The sequence below is a fragment of the Physella acuta genome, unplaced genomic scaffold (genome assembly GCF_028476545.2).
Source record: "Physella acuta isolate Inbredline_101_S28 unplaced genomic scaffold, ASM2847654v3 ptg000507l, whole genome shotgun sequence".
In the NCBI taxonomy this organism is placed as follows: domain Eukaryota; kingdom Metazoa; phylum Mollusca; class Gastropoda; family Physidae; genus Physella; species Physella acuta.
In genome coordinates, this window is record NW_026732026.1 from 452,757 (window position 1) to 470,220 (window position 17,464).

The 17,464-nt window shown below is 35.7% G+C and overlaps 1 protein-coding gene across 1 annotated transcript; it reads right to left on the bottom strand.

Moving 5' to 3' along the window:
* Positions 1 to 3,677: 3,677 nt before the first annotated feature.
* LOC131944754 (PH domain-containing protein DDB_G0274775) lies at positions 3,678 to 5,651 on the bottom strand. Its single transcript, XM_059305558.1, has 2 exons — positions 5,443 to 5,651; positions 3,678 to 4,335 (listed from the first exon to the last, which is right to left on the bottom strand). The coding sequence occupies exons 1-2, from the start codon at positions 5,644 to 5,646 to the stop codon at positions 4,117 to 4,119; spliced, it is 423 nt and encodes a 140-aa protein (XP_059161541.1). The 5' UTR covers positions 5,647 to 5,651; the 3' UTR covers positions 3,678 to 4,116.
* Positions 5,652 to 17,464: the final 11,813 nt, after the last annotated feature.

Below are 17,464 nucleotides of genomic sequence, written 5' to 3' on the forward strand. Positions count from 1 at the left end.
AAATATCTACACCTAGGCAATCCCCAAATACTATTGTTTTAACCAGGAAAAAATCTAAGCTTCAGCTGTTTACATTTTTAGATTGATAGGGTATCACTAGTTGCTGTAAGAAATAATATCCCAAACTTACTTCAAATAACTGAAAATCTGACCAAACAAAGCAATAGAAATCTACTGAAAAATATGTAATTTATTGTAATGGTAGAAATAAAGAAAAAACTATTATCAGCTATTTACATGTATCTAACTATCAGCTAATGCAAAATAGGAAGAAGTAATGATTGTCCATAAATACATTTACACTGATTTTAGCAATTTTTTAGGCTTCATGACTAATTTTCAATTACAAAAGAGCCAGCTAATTTTGAGGGCAAAAACCTACATATTTACAATTTTAAAAATTCAATTGAATTTATAGGATGGCTTAACATAAAAATAAACAAATATTCTAGCTAGAATTTTGAGACTAAAGAAAAATTTATGACTTAGTTACCCTGAAGTGTTGTAGTTCAATCTAACATTAACCCACTATTTAAACACACAAAAAATAAAAAATTTCAAATGTTTTACAATACTGTATTAAATACTTAATGATAAAAACAGTTCTATATTTTACCAATATAGTTACTGTGTCAGCATTATGCTTAATACTAGTTATACCCATAATAAAGTTTACTTTATAATGCTAGAAACACTCACTAAACATTTATTCAATACAATGTTTATATTTGAAGCAGGGTTAAATAATTCTTTACAAAATTTTAAACCACTAATGAATCCAAATTATCCTAATAAAATAAGCTATGAGATAAGTCACAACACTACAGCAGTTGTTACAAGCTTAAAACAGTAAACACAATGTAAGTTACATGATCAATATTTGTGTAACAATGTTTTTTTAGCTTCACCATTTTAAAAAAAAAAAAAAAAACAACAACAAAAAACAACCCACAATTAACAACCTAATGCTGATTTTCTACAAAGACAGATAATTTCTTTACTAAAAATGCTGTAACATAGCATGATAATGTAAAGATTCTTGATATCATTATTTTGTTTAAAAACCCATCAGAAACATACAACTATGGCAGATGTAAGCAAAACAGCTGAACTTAAAATAGCATTTTTGTTATGTGTATATTACATTTATTTTTAACTAGTTCATTTATTTTACAACTCCAATCACCAGACACAGAAATGACTAGTATTTAAGAAGAGCCAGACAGCAAAACAATTTAACTAGGATTTTCTAATTTGACATACCATATAACTAGTAAAGCTGCTGCTTTAATTCTTTAAGAACAAATACAAATTTCAACATTTTAGTTTTAAAATATTATGTAACATGGAAAATTATTAGTCTCATTAAAAACAATTTTAAAAAATAACAACTGCATACTATGAATAATCCTTTCATTAAATGTAAACATTTTAAAAGGTTGAAAAAAATATATCATGGCACAATAGATTTCTAAAATGAAAAAAAAAACTTTTTTTGTAATTGTCGAGAAATTTTAAGTTTGGTGCTGATATATTATTAAATTACAACACTGAAAAATGGCAAGATATACAATAGAAGTTTTAAATTGAAGATTACTTTTTAATTTGACCAAATAAATTAGCTGCCTCAGAAGGTCACATCTAACATACTAACAATGTAAATTGCCTTTCTTGAGTCATGACCAGCATAACTGGTGTATTTAAAATTATGTTTTATAAATTTATAAACTGCAATTTAAAATTATTAACTTCAAGCAAAAGTGATTTATTCTATTTTGATTAAAACTGACCTATTGATATATAAAAGTATGATGTAAAAAGTAACATCTATAGTGCTGTAAAAATGTATTACTATATTTGATATTATAACTAACATAATGCAATAAAAGTGAATGAATATCTTTACCAATTGAGGATTTTTGTGTGACCATGGACCTCTTTTATGTCAAACAATTAATCGATGATAATTTTGTTTACTATAAAAACAATTTTTTAAAACTTGTCTACATATTTAAATAAAGGAATAAATGTCTAAAAACGGAAATTAATATCAAATTCATGGCATGTAAAACAAAGTTGATAACAAAAGACTCACAACCCACAACCACAGCCTGCCAATAAATGGTGTATGGCATTGTTAGATAAAAAATAAAAAGTTGTTGCACAAATGTTTAACTAAATGTTTATACCAAAACATAACCTTTTTACATCACTTAACATCGCACCGTTTTAAAAAGTGTCAAAAATCTATAACTCGTCAAATGAAAAAAAGTTCTATTTCCAAAACTTCTACTGTAAATAAATAGTCTAATCAACTATCATACAAAAGTCTTACGACAATTGTTGCGATAAAAATTGAACTACAATTTACATTTCCTAACACTGTACACACAAACAGGAGAGAGAGAGTCATTACAATACTCAAAATGAGGTTTATTAATATTATACTCTGGGTTGAAAAATTTGTGCAACAAGGACTTAAATGCAGTAAGTTAGTGGGTTCCAACTGTACATAAATTACAGATGTCATGACTATCCAAGCAGTATCAAACACATAAATCTGCCCAAAGTTCTACTCATTAGTCTAAATTATAAAACATTACACAGTTTCAATATGATTAAGCAACAAGAAAAAAAAACCCACAAAGTCAAGTGCGAACTCTACAACTAGATCTAGATGTTTGTTAGGTAGTAAATTAGTAATAATAACGTTGTATAGATTGCATACATAATTAGATATTTTTAACTTTTAAAAAAAAATAAAATGAAATAAATCACAGATCAATACATCCTTAAAAATCATTATCTACAGTAAAATGTTATGTTTTTACAAGGAAAGATTAATGTTAGATATTACAAATTATTTAAAAGCAGAGTTAAACTTACAACGTTGTTTACTTTACATGGCATCCTTTAAATGTAATAGACATTACATCATTACAAAACACAGCACAGGATAAATACAAAAAAAAAAAACATTTTAAATATAGGGACTACAAGCTGATAGAATATATGCATGTGGATCCAGTAAGGCAAAACATAAATATTGAAGAGGTGGAAAATGTAAAAAAAAAAACTTAGAATGCTACTGACAATTTTCTCAAGAACTAAATAATTTATATGCAAGGTCTTAAAATATTATAGTTCAATTAATACAAAAAAAAATTACACTTTTGAAAATTATATGAAAATACTTTAAAAACTTTAATTATCCTTTTTAGACGCTTTTTAAAATGTTAACATAAAATAAAATATTTTTTTCTCAACTTGAACTTATTACCTAAAAAACAGTTATTTTCTCATGCTTCTAAAGCAGTTAGTATATTTTCTTGCCTTTCTTAAACAATATACTTAAAGACATAAAAGATATTGTAAATCAAATCAAATATCAAAAGACTAACAGCCACTCACAATTTTTCAATCAAAATGATAAAGTTATGTAAAATAAAAACACTTGTTTTGTACAATTACACACAGGGCATAAATAAAACCGGAGCAGAAGATAAAAAAAAACTGTCGCTTAACTTGTTACCTTATTGTGAAAAGTAGCCTAACCAGTAAAATGGCCTTTAAAGAATGGAAGATGTTGAGTTCATACAATTCTGTTGCCAATACTCAAGCCACACCTTACTTTGATAGGACAGGTATAAGCCACAAGTGGCTTCACAACATGCTTTCACAACCACACATGGATCTGTTACTTTCATATTTTAAACTTGTCTGTTAAGATAAGACCAATATAGTTAAAGCATTATTATGACAAATTGAAAACATGAAAATGGGCAATGTTATAATGGTCATTATTTTGCATCTAGTGCTTTCAATAATTCATTTAGGGGGAATAAACAAAAATAGCAGTAATATTAACTAAAAAATTTCATAATGTATGGAATGCCATACAAAAAGTAATGTTGTAAATGGGAATATCTGAAGTGTAAAACACAAGAAATATAATCCATTTTAACACTTAGCTGCAAATCAATGGAGATATGAGCTAAATAATGTTAAGATTCTAGTTAAACAGGACACATGCTTGTGTTTGTGTGTGCCCATAATAATATCACAGCATTGATAAGAAACTTAATTCTGTTTTAGAAAGCATACAAAATATTTTTGTCACTGGATAACACATGCTTGAGATGCACTGCCGTGATTGCCTGCAGCTTTTGCAAAGCATATAGCTTGCATCCAGCTATTCTGTGTGAGCTCATTCTCTGCGTGGATATAATAAGTGCGCCCATTTTGTTTGCTCCTAATTTGAAAAGCATATTGTTTTTTGTCTACTCTTGTTTCTGAGATATCTGCATCAGTAAGGGGAATTTTTTTCAATGAACCCTGTAATACAAAACAAAAGGAAACACAATTATCATAAAAGAAATCACTTGTGGTGATATTATTAATACTTAATAATTATTAAAATAAAATAATATTTCAGGGCATAACAGCTAGAAACATAGCCCACATGTAAAGTTCCTCATTAGACAGATGAAGTACAATGCAAAGGTTTCTTGACCTAGGCATATAAGTATGGATGGTGTGGTCAGCACTATGCCCAGTCACCTTTACTTTCCCCAGCATAATTCAGGCACTCATCAGAGCTGCGTGGACTCAGGGATGTCCTACAGTCACAAGCCTGAACCGAGATTTGTACTTGAGACCATCGGGCTAGCAGCCAAATGGTCCACCATACTACCATGCAGTCCCATATGGCAGAGGAGAAACAGTCACTCAGATGATCCAACCATTTAACTAAATCAACACAAAAACTCAATGAAAGTAGAACAATGGAATTAAAAATTAAATCTGTGTGAACTTGTAACAAATGTAACTGGCTGAGCTTGTCCATTTTTGGATGGCCACAAAAAATATTAATTTGGTTGTTTGTCTTTGATATGCTGGGACGGAGTGGTCTAGCGGTAGAGAGCTGGACTGCTAACCCGTAAGTCTCGAGTTCAAATCGGGTTCAAGTCAGTAGACAGTCCCTGAGTCCACCCAACTCTGATCGGTGCCTAACTCACGTTAGGGAAAGTAAAGGCGGCTGGGCATAGTGCTGACCACACTATCTCTTCATATGCCGAGGTCACAGAAACAAGTGAACTCTACTTCACTTGCCCCATAGACCGTCAGGTTTGAAAAGGGAACTTTACTTTACTTCTGATGTCAGACAGGAAATATATCATATATGAACTTATATTCCCAGTTAACTGGATCTGAAACAGTCATGTCTTTCATTTAAAATAAATAGGCCCCTGCCCTAAATGTTAGGCCTGACTTTAAAATAGAATTTCAATGGCTCGTTGGTGTCGATATAACAATTTATTTCAGTATGCTACAATTATACTTCAGTAGGCTTTGCAGTGGTAAGTAAGTTGAGTGGTTTAAAAAATATAACATCAACAAATAAACAACTTTTTTTTAAGAAGTTAAAGAAGTCTTTTTCACCTGCGGTGATTCACTGTAGTACAGGTCACAATTTCTTAATAGGAACCACTGTTTCTTCCATTTTCGTGAAAGCCTAGCTCGCTTCATTAAATAACCTCGTATTTCTGTTTCTGTCATTTCAGCGTCAGGCTGAGAATCAGATCGATTTGATAAACTATTTGTTTTCTGACTGTCAGTTGTAACTGAGTCAGAGCAGGAAGCCATGTCAAAAAAACTTGTCAACAACTGCAGTTATCCACAATAGTGCTGCTATGTCGTAATGTTGCTGGCATTGGAATTTATAACACTAACAGAAATATTGAAATTGCTTTAATTATTTTAGCAATAGACAATGTTTTAAGTTGTTATGTTTCAATATTTATTTTAAGTAATCAAATTAATCTGTTTTTACTAAGACATATATATTTTACGACATAATTTTTTATTTGGCTTGAAAAATTTGATTTCTTATATTAGATTTGTATTTTAATGAAAATTTTAATTTATACGTTTTGAGTTTGAAATGTAAAATTATATATTTTGTTTTAGACAACTAACGAAGTTTATTTTAAACGTGTATGCTTTTTAAAGACTGAAGGTTAAATTATTGTTTATTTGCTCGTGACATTTTTTTTCTAAGGGAAAGAAGAGAGTAATGAACTACCCTATTCCGGAATTATTCATGTTCGCATACTTTATCACTTGACGAATTGGCCTGATTTTCGCCAACTCCTCTGCTCGCTGAGGGGTTAGGGCACTTGATCTATTTTATGCATATTTATCCGGCGACTCTCGACAATGATTATTTAGATATTTATATATTCATATCTTGTTATAGGATTGAGGTACAGCTTGAAATACATGTGTACTTTATAGAATTTGATTTTTCAGTTTTCAAGGATAAACTTGTGCCTTGTGTGTCGCAGGCGCTGTCAAGTGTCGCGCACATTTTAATAGGCAAAAATGGATCCCGATACACCTTTTCGAGGGCGGATATCTTTTTACATGCAAATAGGCTTAATGAGGGAACTAAAGTATGTTGATTCTGATTTAACAATGCCGATTTTACACGAAATAGCATGTGCCTTTGTTGACAGTAAGGTGAGTAACTTTTTAAAGATTTAATTCGGTCATGTAATTTTTGTTAACAAAATTTGCCATTTTGGTCTTGCAGCTTCTCTTGTAATAATAAAGGTGTGTCTTAGCCACGCCCATTTATTTACTCTCGTTTTACCACTGGCACAAACGTTAAACTCAGTCAGTAAAATTAAGTAGTTAGAACTAGACCTAGAGTCTAGTATGCAAATAATGTATAGATTTAAAGGTTCGAATAAACTGGGGTTTAAGAATAAAAAAAAAACATCAATAGGCCCTAAAGTTAAAGCTTAATGTTTTAAAAATATTTATTAAATTCGTAGGCCTACCCCCCCCCCCCCCCACCCCCCGGCCCCGCCCCCACCCTTTCTCGTTAGGTGGCCTAAAACAAGTAATATTGTATTTTACACCATTATCATTAGATTTGAATTTGATTAATTTTAAGAGGACTTGGGTCTATTCTAGATCAGATTCTTTAGATCAGCATAGTAATAGTAGTATGTATGCCTTTTGGGATGTGAACAAGTAGGCCTACCTTACTGAATGCTTAAGATCAGGGTGATTAGTGATTAGGGCTACTATTGCCTTACACAAATTTACTCTTTTATAATTATTACTGACAATTTTTAATTAACCCTATAGCTAATATTAGACTAGATTCATTTGGTCCTTCACTTATTTACTATTGATATTGTCACACATTTTTTGGTTATTTTTTAATTATTAGTCACAGGAATAGGCCTTAATTTTGCTAGCAGAATGTGGCTCTTTTTATAATAAAATAACAATAAAAAGTTATAAAAAATTTGACTATCATATTTAAGTGAATGCCTTATCAAGGAGAGGACTATTAAACAAAAGTACTAGGCCTATGTTTTAGTATTTATTACTCAATTGATTTTTTAATTTAATTATGTCACTTAACCTTTTGATTAACAGACTTATTTTGCACCTCAGCTTTACCAATGCTACACATTATTAAAAGGTGTTATTTTAAATAAAATGAGTCGTAGGCTGTTTATTGCAAGTTGCCTAAAATCTGTATAATTACCAACAACGCTTATACTATGTAAATTAATATTTTAAAGTTTTATTCGTGAGGTTTATAATATACTTAAATTGGTTCAAAAATGAGAAGATGTGAGTTGATATGATGAACCATAGTTATTCACTTTCTTGTTATCTACAGTTGGAAGCGTTTTGTAAAAAAAATATTATAGGATGTATATATCTATCTATATATATATATATAACAGTCATATATTCAATTCAAGTGGTACTGTGTGATCCTTGAAATCTGATAATATGTGTTAGTGTTAGAGTGAATTGTCTCTCAAGTGTCCACTACATATGTTTAGTGTGATGTAATGAAGTTCTACAGCATTATTCCTATATTTATATATATATATTTGAATGACTACACCATACATAATTGGTTTCAAATGATGATTAATCAGTTAATTTAATGTGTTGATAAATGCAGTTTCACTTCTATAGTTTTAATTAACAATATTTGTTCAAAGCTGAACACCGATAGCACCATGTCTAATGTTTTTTTTGTTACAAGTTGGGCTCTATAACTTTTTAAAGTTTCAAATAACATTTAATGTTATATAAATGTAGTTATGTTTATTTACTGCTATTTTTCATGCTCTTTGTCGAGATTAGCAGGAGTTATGAAACCTTGCTGTAGTTGTTGCCCTTAATATTTTTTTACTGCTATCTTGCCTGAGGACTAATAGTTTTCAAGGTGTCAGTAACTTTGATGTGACTGCTTTGATTTGACCAGTGAGATTTTATCATTAACTCAACTCCATAAACATTGGCAAAAGAGAAACTTCTGGTGTATCTAAATAAATTTTAAAAATCAACTGTTTGCTTGGTTCTACCTACACAGTGCTATGACTAGTTTCTCCTTGAAACATTTGGCTGTATATTTTTTTTTTAGTCTTTTTAATTATTTTTTTAATGTCTGAGTAGTATTTACTTTTTTTTTTTCTCTCCCACACCCCCATTTACCATTTATTTGTCAAGACACCAAATATAATGCATTAAAGGTATTTCCCTCCCCCCCCCCAATGACCATTTATTTGCCAAGTCACCAATTATAATGCAGTAAAAGTCTTTCTCTCCCCCCCCCCCCCCGTCCCAATTACAACTCAAGACACCAAATACAATACATTAGAGGTTTTTCTCTACAACCACCTATCATAAACAGGAGAAAAGCCTAGGAAAAGAAATGGTGGCTAGGCATAGTACTGTCTTCATCTGAAGGCTCCAAATGGGTAAATTTTTAAAGGCTATAAGCTTTATAGCAGCCCCTATAAAACTTGCCCATGCCTTGTAAGAGTGTCGGAATGTCATGATATATACTGCATGTACAATAAAGTAAAATGCCTTTCCCTATCTTGAGTCAGGTACCTACCAGATCTGGGGCTTCACATTGAGCCCCTGATTCAAACTGTAGGTTAGTAGTCATGTGCTCTACCGTCCTACCACGCCATCCCGGAGTGTATGGCTGGGGCCTACAAAAATATTTAAAATATTTCTCCTAGTATATGCACAGCCCCTGTTTATGTAATCGGATAACTAAGATTTGATAAATTGGTATTTTTAGTGTCTTGTTTTATAATTTTTGCTACAGCATATCATGATTGTCACCCCCCCCCCCCCCCCCCACCTGCGTAAAATGGCATTATCTTGCATTTGAATGGTTAATTATTTATTTTTTTGACTTGGCTGTAATAATTGTGACTTCATTTGAGATCCTAGTTAATGTATAGTTTCCTCACTTGGGTAGTATCATCAGGACATTTTTCATCCACTGAACATCTTTTGCTAATTAGATATTTAACATGAGACGTTCGTTGTTTGCCTTAGTGAATGAGTGAATGTTATTGTTAGGGCTCTAGGCTGGTGTCACATACAGTGGCACATCGACTTGCCAGATACTAATGTACAAAATACACGACTCAGCCGGATTTATGTTCTAGTGTTTGGTTGGTTGATGTAGAAATATGGCGGCGTTATTCTTTGTTGATGTCACCGTGTAATTATCCAAACATTAACATATCGGGTTTCCTTCCTTTGTTGCCAGGGTTGGGTTATTTTTTTTTTTACTGTGTGTGTTCATCGCCGTTATTATCGAAGATATTCAACGCTGGCTTCCGCCCGTTAACTTCAAAGTGTGGTCTAACTAATGGCTCGTGCCTTAGGGGTTGTCCACAGTCGACGTCACTTAGTCTCTACCCTCCCCCTTGTTAATTTTCCGGTGGTTTCCCGTTCCTCTTTTTATTTTGGCTTCCTGCGTGGATGCTCTCCCTTCTTTCATTTTTGTTTTTATATCATTAGAGGTTCTAAAGTTATATCTCGGTCTACCCACGGCTTGCTCGCTCGATTCTAGATGTGTATTTAAGGCGGTACTGAGCTTACTACAGCTTGAGAGCCACACTGTTGTATCTGTGTTAGTAAGTTCAGAAGTTGGGTTAGAGTTAGACCATGCTAACGTAAGGCAAGTAACACCATCACCAACACCACATTACACCATCTCTAACACCACGCTATACGATTACAACATCACCAACACAACATTACACCAACACCACATTACACCATCACCAACACCACACAATACGATAAAAACATCACCAACATAACGCTATACGATTACAGCATCACCAACACCACACAATACGATAACATCATCATCAACACAACATTACACCATCATCAACACCACATTACACCATCACCAACACCACACAATACGATAAAAACATCACCAACACCACGCTATACGATTACAACATCACCAACACAATATTACACCATCACCAACACCACATTACACCATCACCAACACCACACAATACGATAAAAACATCACCAACACCACGCTATACGATTACAACATCACCAATACCACATTACAACACCACCAACACCACATTACATCATCACCAACACCACGCTATACGATTACAACATCACCAACACCACATTACAACACCACCAACACCACATTACAACACAACCAACACCACATTACACCATCACCAACACCACATTACAACACCACCAACACCACATTACAACACCACCAAAACCACATTACACCACCACCACCACCACATTACACCACCACCAACACCACATTACACCATCACCAACACCACATTACAACACCACATTACACCACCACCAACACCACATTACACCATCACCAACATTACACCGACACCACCCAATACGACCACGCCAGCTGTCCTCGGGCGGTCTGACCTCGCACTGCCATTAGAATTTGTTCTAAAATGTTTCACCTCCATTAACCTGCCGCCTAGACAAATAATCAACACACACTCTAAAGAACATATCTCTACCTTTTGGCTGCCGTGTTACGTGGGATCTGAAGTATACGGTAAACTTTCCTCCATAAACAGGTGCTTATTCACGACACTGTTGTTTCCTATCTTGATAAATGCACATTCGCACTTTCCCAAGGTCACCGTCTAACACCATGGGGGGGGGGGGGGATACTTAGCACTCAAATAGTTAAAGGTATTTTTATTGTTGTTCGGACCTCCCACTTTCAGTTATAATTAGCTATAGTCGGCTTTAACAGAGACGTAACCCCCCATTCCGGGGAGAACTATCAAATTTGCCCCTTCCCCCCTCCCCCGTTTATCTATTGTTATGAAAAGTAACGGAAAAGCTGCCACCCCCCTTACCATTTAGAAAAGTCCGGGGCGCTTTTTATCAGTCACTGACCCTTCTTAAAAGTTATTTTGGTGTCACACAATATATATAGAAAACAGTTAAATAAGCTTGATAAGTCAAGTAGCCGTTTATTTCCTTTTAACTTCGTCTGAAGCTCCGAATAAGCTTTTTATTTTTTTCTACCCCGTTTTGGCGACTCCCTGGGCGGCCGCCCCACCCGCCCTCCCCTAGCTACGCCTCTGGCCTCAAGCTGACACTGTGACAGGACAACAACCTTGTGACTTGAGAAATTCAAAAGTCGTCCGCGGTATCAGGCAAGACACGTGACGCGGAAAGAATTTTTTTTAACCTTGCGTAACGCATGATTGCTAACTAATCGCCGTACGTCTTTAAACAAATCGCCATATTTATAGGCCTACAAAGGAAGGGATAGGGGGACGGGTACGATGTGAATTCTTAAAGACACTGTTTGACATACGTTTTCCAAAAGCTTGTTCAGTGACTTAATATAGTGAATATTCATGAATAATGCCAAAAGTTCTGCCAAAACTTTTAAAAGGACATACAGTTAGCCTTGTTTATTTAAACATGTAACCAAAGTTAAAAACAGAGTTTCTTCTAGGCATCTCTTGGGGGGGGGGGGGGCCGAAAGTCTACCGCCCTCCCCCCCCCCCCCCCGAACGAAATGGAATTTATATAGGAAATATATACTTTTAACAGTGTCGCCCCCCCCCCCCCCCCCCCGAAAATTAAAATTTCAAGTGCCCCCCCCCCCCCCCCCCGGAGATAAAAGTCTGGAAGAAACACTGTTTAAAAAACTAAAATGTATAAATAAACAAGGGCTGTTATAATGTAACTATACATGGTGTGTAAAAAGCTTGTAAAACAGGTAAAAAGCTAAATATGTATAGATAAAGATGGGCTGTTAAAATGTAATTATACATAGTGTATAAAAAGCTTATAGAAATGTATATGGGAAATATAATTCCTTACATAAAAACTGTGACAACTTTATAAGTAAGCGCAACAAGGTTGTTTTTTTTTTAAAATCATCTTATTGTGTATCGGTTTGGGGGGGGGGGGGGGGTAATGCTGACGTTCTTAGCTTATATTGTTTAAGGAACTAGCCCCCTCCAGATTCACACAGTGCACATACCATGAATATGTCGTTAACTCAATTCGTTACCCTTTAAAGTATTTAGTTTTTTTTTTATTGAGCAGGGAAGCACCGTTAATCATTTACATACTTTGACTACACAGCGTAGGATGGGGGGGGGGGGGGGGCTAGGACTATTTACACTAGCAACAAGGAGACGGGCGTCCGTTTTGTTTGTTCATCTTTGTGTGCCGGGGATATTAAGCCGGTATGGTGTCAAGGCGCCTGCAGTGATGACTGAATGTTTAATTAGCTATGGGGGGGGGGGGGTGGACACACTTATTTAGGGGCCCAGTGTTGCAATGCTTTACATTCCATAACAGTGACATAAGATTTTTTAGAGTTATACACTATTTTATCCAGGATGTTTTCGTTTTTTTATTCTTCGCCAGAATAGAATTAATTCAAAGGTTGAACTTTAAAAGGTACTGTTTTAAAGCTTAGTTAATTTGGTTTCGCATGTCGTTATTCTTGTTGTGGTTTATTCTACATATTAGGTTTTTTTTTTAATACATCAGAAAGTCTTTTTTATCGTTCCCCGGACATTTAGGACACACAACATACATTTGGGGAACATGATAGCTATTTTACTTAATATGTACTACATCGCCAATGCTGGCTAGAACCATCCTAATGAATAATTACACTTACAACAATGGAAAAAAAATAATTAAAAAAAAAACCACACACTCTAACCATAACAGCGAAGAATCATCTGTTGGTGAATCTTCTTTCTGAGTTCATTTTCTCTGCTGTCCTCTGATGTTCAGTGCTGGAAAATGTTTCTGTTGCTGTAATATCGCTGTTTCCTTATGTAGGAACTATAGGATGGTCTTGTCGTGTACCGTAGCAGTTTGGTATGTCACGTGGGTGGGGTACATAGGTGTCTACTTACCTTGTACTCAAAGGTAGATCTGTGCATGTCTGTCACTATGTATTCGATTTAAATACTATATGTGTATGTACATTTATATATATATATATATATATATATATATATATATATATATATACACATATACACATATATATATACACGCATATATATACACATATATATATAGAGAGAGAGTCCTGAAGCGGAAGTTACTAGGTGATTCCACACCACAATAAGCTTCATCTTTTAGTAATTGATGTGGTTCTTTTATTTCTTGGTGGTTCAGTTGTCTCCCCGTTCCACGTTCTTCCTCCCCCTTAGTACTAAACTCACATTACATAATTTAACTCCCTACTTAGTGTAAGTGTCGACAATTGGCTGATATTACATCTACATCTGCAACCCACGTCGGTTAAACAAAAAAAAAACATTGTAGTTCTGTCTGTCAACACGACTCTCTTGCTATCCATTGAAAGGTCGAAACAATCGACTAATCGGGAGAAAATGATTCCGTCATAGCATATTACCATTAACTAGTCTACTTGTAGTTATGATAAATCTATATATTTTAACAGTTTTCCTTAATATTTTTAGATAGTTATTATTTTTTGTGGTATTTTCAGTGATTTTGAGTAGTTTTGACTTAGTTATAGCATGATTTTGCGGAATTACAATTTTTTTTTAAAAATTGAACTTATTTCCCATTCTACTGGTATAGGTTTTTAGATTTAAAAAAAATAAATCAATCAAAACAAACACAACACAACACAAAAAAAAAACGACAAGTTTAGGAAACCTGTGAAGGAGATAATTTAACTATTACTATTACTCTCTCTGTCTCTCTGTTTGTGAGTGTTTAGACTAAGTCTGAACTTCAGTTGTTAATGTTCCTCTTTTGTTTATCGTTTTTACCTGACGTCGTATAGTATACCTGGTACGTAGAAAAAAAAATGTAATTTACTCTCCCCTCCTCCCCCTCTCTCCTTGTTTAATTGGTGGGACGGAGAGGGAAAACACGAAGAAGCACTCAGGTGATGTGAAGTGCTTGGATCCAGTGAGTTTATATCGATCTGACGGCGTCACAAATGTCCCGGGTATAATTGTACATCTACACCGGTGACATTCACTAGAGCTGCCGTTACACGATGTTCACCCCTCAAGCTGGGACGTTACGCAATGTCTTTGTGGCGGCGGGGTGGGGGGTGGTGGCGGGGAGGGGGTGGCAGCATTTCTTCTGTGTTGTTGTTTTTATATTTTGTGTGGGCGAATGACATGGTGTATGGCTGTAGCTATGGTAATGGTGGCAACATTTCTTCTGTGTTTTTATATTTTGTGTGGGCGAATGACATGGTGTATGGCTGCAGCTATGACTGTGGTGGCAACATTTCTTCTGTGTTTTTATATTTTGTGTGGGCGATTGACATGGTGTATGGCTGCAGCTATGGTGGTGGTGGCAACATTTCTTCTGTGTTTTTATATTTTGTGTGGGCGATTGACATGGTGTATGGCTGCAGCTATGACTGTGGTGGCAACATTTCTTCTGTGTTTTTATATTTTGTGTGGGCGACTGACAAGGATGTATGGCTGCAGCTATGGTGGTGGTGGCAACATTTCTTCTGTGTTTTTATATTTTGTGTGGTCGAATGACATGGTGTATGGCTGCAAGCTATGGCCATGGTGGCAACATTTCTCCTGTGTTGATGTTTTTATATTTTGTGTGGGCGATTGACATGGTGTATGGCTGCAGCTATGGCCGTGGTGGCAGCATTTCTCCTGTGTTGATGTTTTTATATTTTGTGTGGGCGAATGGCATGGTGTATGGCTGCAGCTATGGCCGTGGGTGGCAGCATTTCTCCTGTGTTGATGTTTTTATATTTTGTGTGGGCGAATGGCATGGTGTATGGCTGTAGCTATGACTGTGGTGGCAGCATTTCTCCTGTGTTTTTATACTTTGTGTGTGCGAATGACATGGTGTATAGCTGCAGACATGGCGTGGTGACAGCATTGATTTCGTGCGCCCGTCTCTTGTAAAAACAGACATTCAGTGGAAACGTATAATTCCACATTTCTTCCTTCTGCCTACTCGACCGTGGCGATGCTGCAATAATCTGACCTAGGTGGCGCTTTGTGCTGGGAATTTGTCACGCGACGTAAACACAGTCCAAACATGCTCGTCAGGCAATACACATGGACATTTTTACATGCTCGTCAGGCAATACACACGGACATTTTTACATGCTCGACAGGCAATACACACGGACATTTTTACATGCTTGTCAGGCAATACACACGGACATTTTTACATGCTCGTCAGGCAATACACACGGACATTTTTACATGCTCGTCAGGCAATACACACGGACATTTTTACATGCTCGTCAGGCAATACACACGGACATTTTTACATGCTCGTCAGGCAATACACGCGGACATTTTTACATGCTCGTCAGGCTATACACACGGACATTTTTACATGCTCGTCAGGCAATACACACGGACATTTTTACATGCTCGTCAGGCAATACACACGGACATTTTTACATGCTCGTCAGGCTATACACACGGACATTTTTACATGCTTGTCTGGCTATACACACGGACATTTTTACATGCTTGTCTGGCTATACTCACGGACATTTTTACATGCTCATCAGGCAATACACACGGACATTTTTACATGCTCGTCAGGCAATACACACGGACATTTTTACATGCTCGTCGGCAATACACACGGACATTTTTACATGCTCGTCAGGCAATACACACGGACATTTTTACATGCTCGTCAGGCAATACACACGGACATTTTTACATGCTCGTCAGGCAATACACGCGGACATTTTTACATGCTCGTCAGGCAATACACACGGACATTTTTACATGCTCGTCAGGCAATACACACGGACATTTTTACATGCTCGTCAGGCTATACACACGGACATTTTTACATGCTCGTCAGGCAATACACACGGACATTTTTACATGCTCGACAGGCAATACACAGGGACATTTTTACATGCTCGTCAGGCAATACACGCGGACATTTTTACATGCTCGTCAGGCAATACACACGGACATTTTTACATGCTCGTCAGGCAATACACACGGACATTTTTACATGCTCGTCAGGCTATACACACGGACATTTTTACATGCTCGTCAGGCAATACACACGGACATTTTTACATGCTCGTCAGGCAATACACACTGACATTTTTACATGCTCGTCAGGCAATACACACGGACATTTTTACATGCTCGTCAGGCAATACACACGGACATTTTTACATGCTCGTCAGGCAATACACACGGACATTTTTACATGCTCGTCAGGCAATACACGCGGACATTTTTACATGCTCGTCAGGCTATACACACGGACATTTTTACATGCTCGTCAGGCAATACACAGGGACATTTTTACATGCTCGTCATGCAATACACGCGGACATTTTTACATGCTCGTCAGGCAATACACACGGACATTTTTATACACAGGCTGGTTTCTGAATTTAAATGTTCTCACGATGTTGGTACATAACCCAGTCACCATTGCTGGTATAACACAGTCATTATTGCTGGTATACTAGTGTATAATCAGTCACCATCGCTTGTATACTAGTCTATAACCCAGTCACCATCGCTTGTATACTAGTCTATAACCCAGTCACCGTGTTATTACAGCGAGATGACGGCATACAAACTGTGCGTGTAGTGTAATAAAACAACTACTTAAGATTTATTTTGGTACCCTTATCCTAAGCTGGCCATGTCCCTGACCCTAACAGCAGTATCGTCTGGCGGAAATAAAATCTAGATATGACACGGGATCGTGCTGCCGATGATTTTTTTAAAGATAGACACCGTCAATTTAAGAAACACGCGACATTCTTATACCGCGTTTACACTTGCAACATGTGTATACTATACATGTCTAGAAAAAAAAACTTCGCAATAAGTGAGTAGACTCCCCTATTATCTTAGGTCTTAGGCCCCATAGCGAAGTTTTTTTTTCTAGTGTAAACGCGGTATTATGTAGTTTTGTTTGGTAGATTTACCCACAAATCGAAACGTCTTATCATTGATGCATGCGTTTTGTGCTGGAACAGGTATCATAACAAAATCTCTTTGGGGTTCGCTGAGACCCTAGAGCTTTCAAACCCAGTAACCACTAGATTAATGAGTAAAGTCAGCCGGCC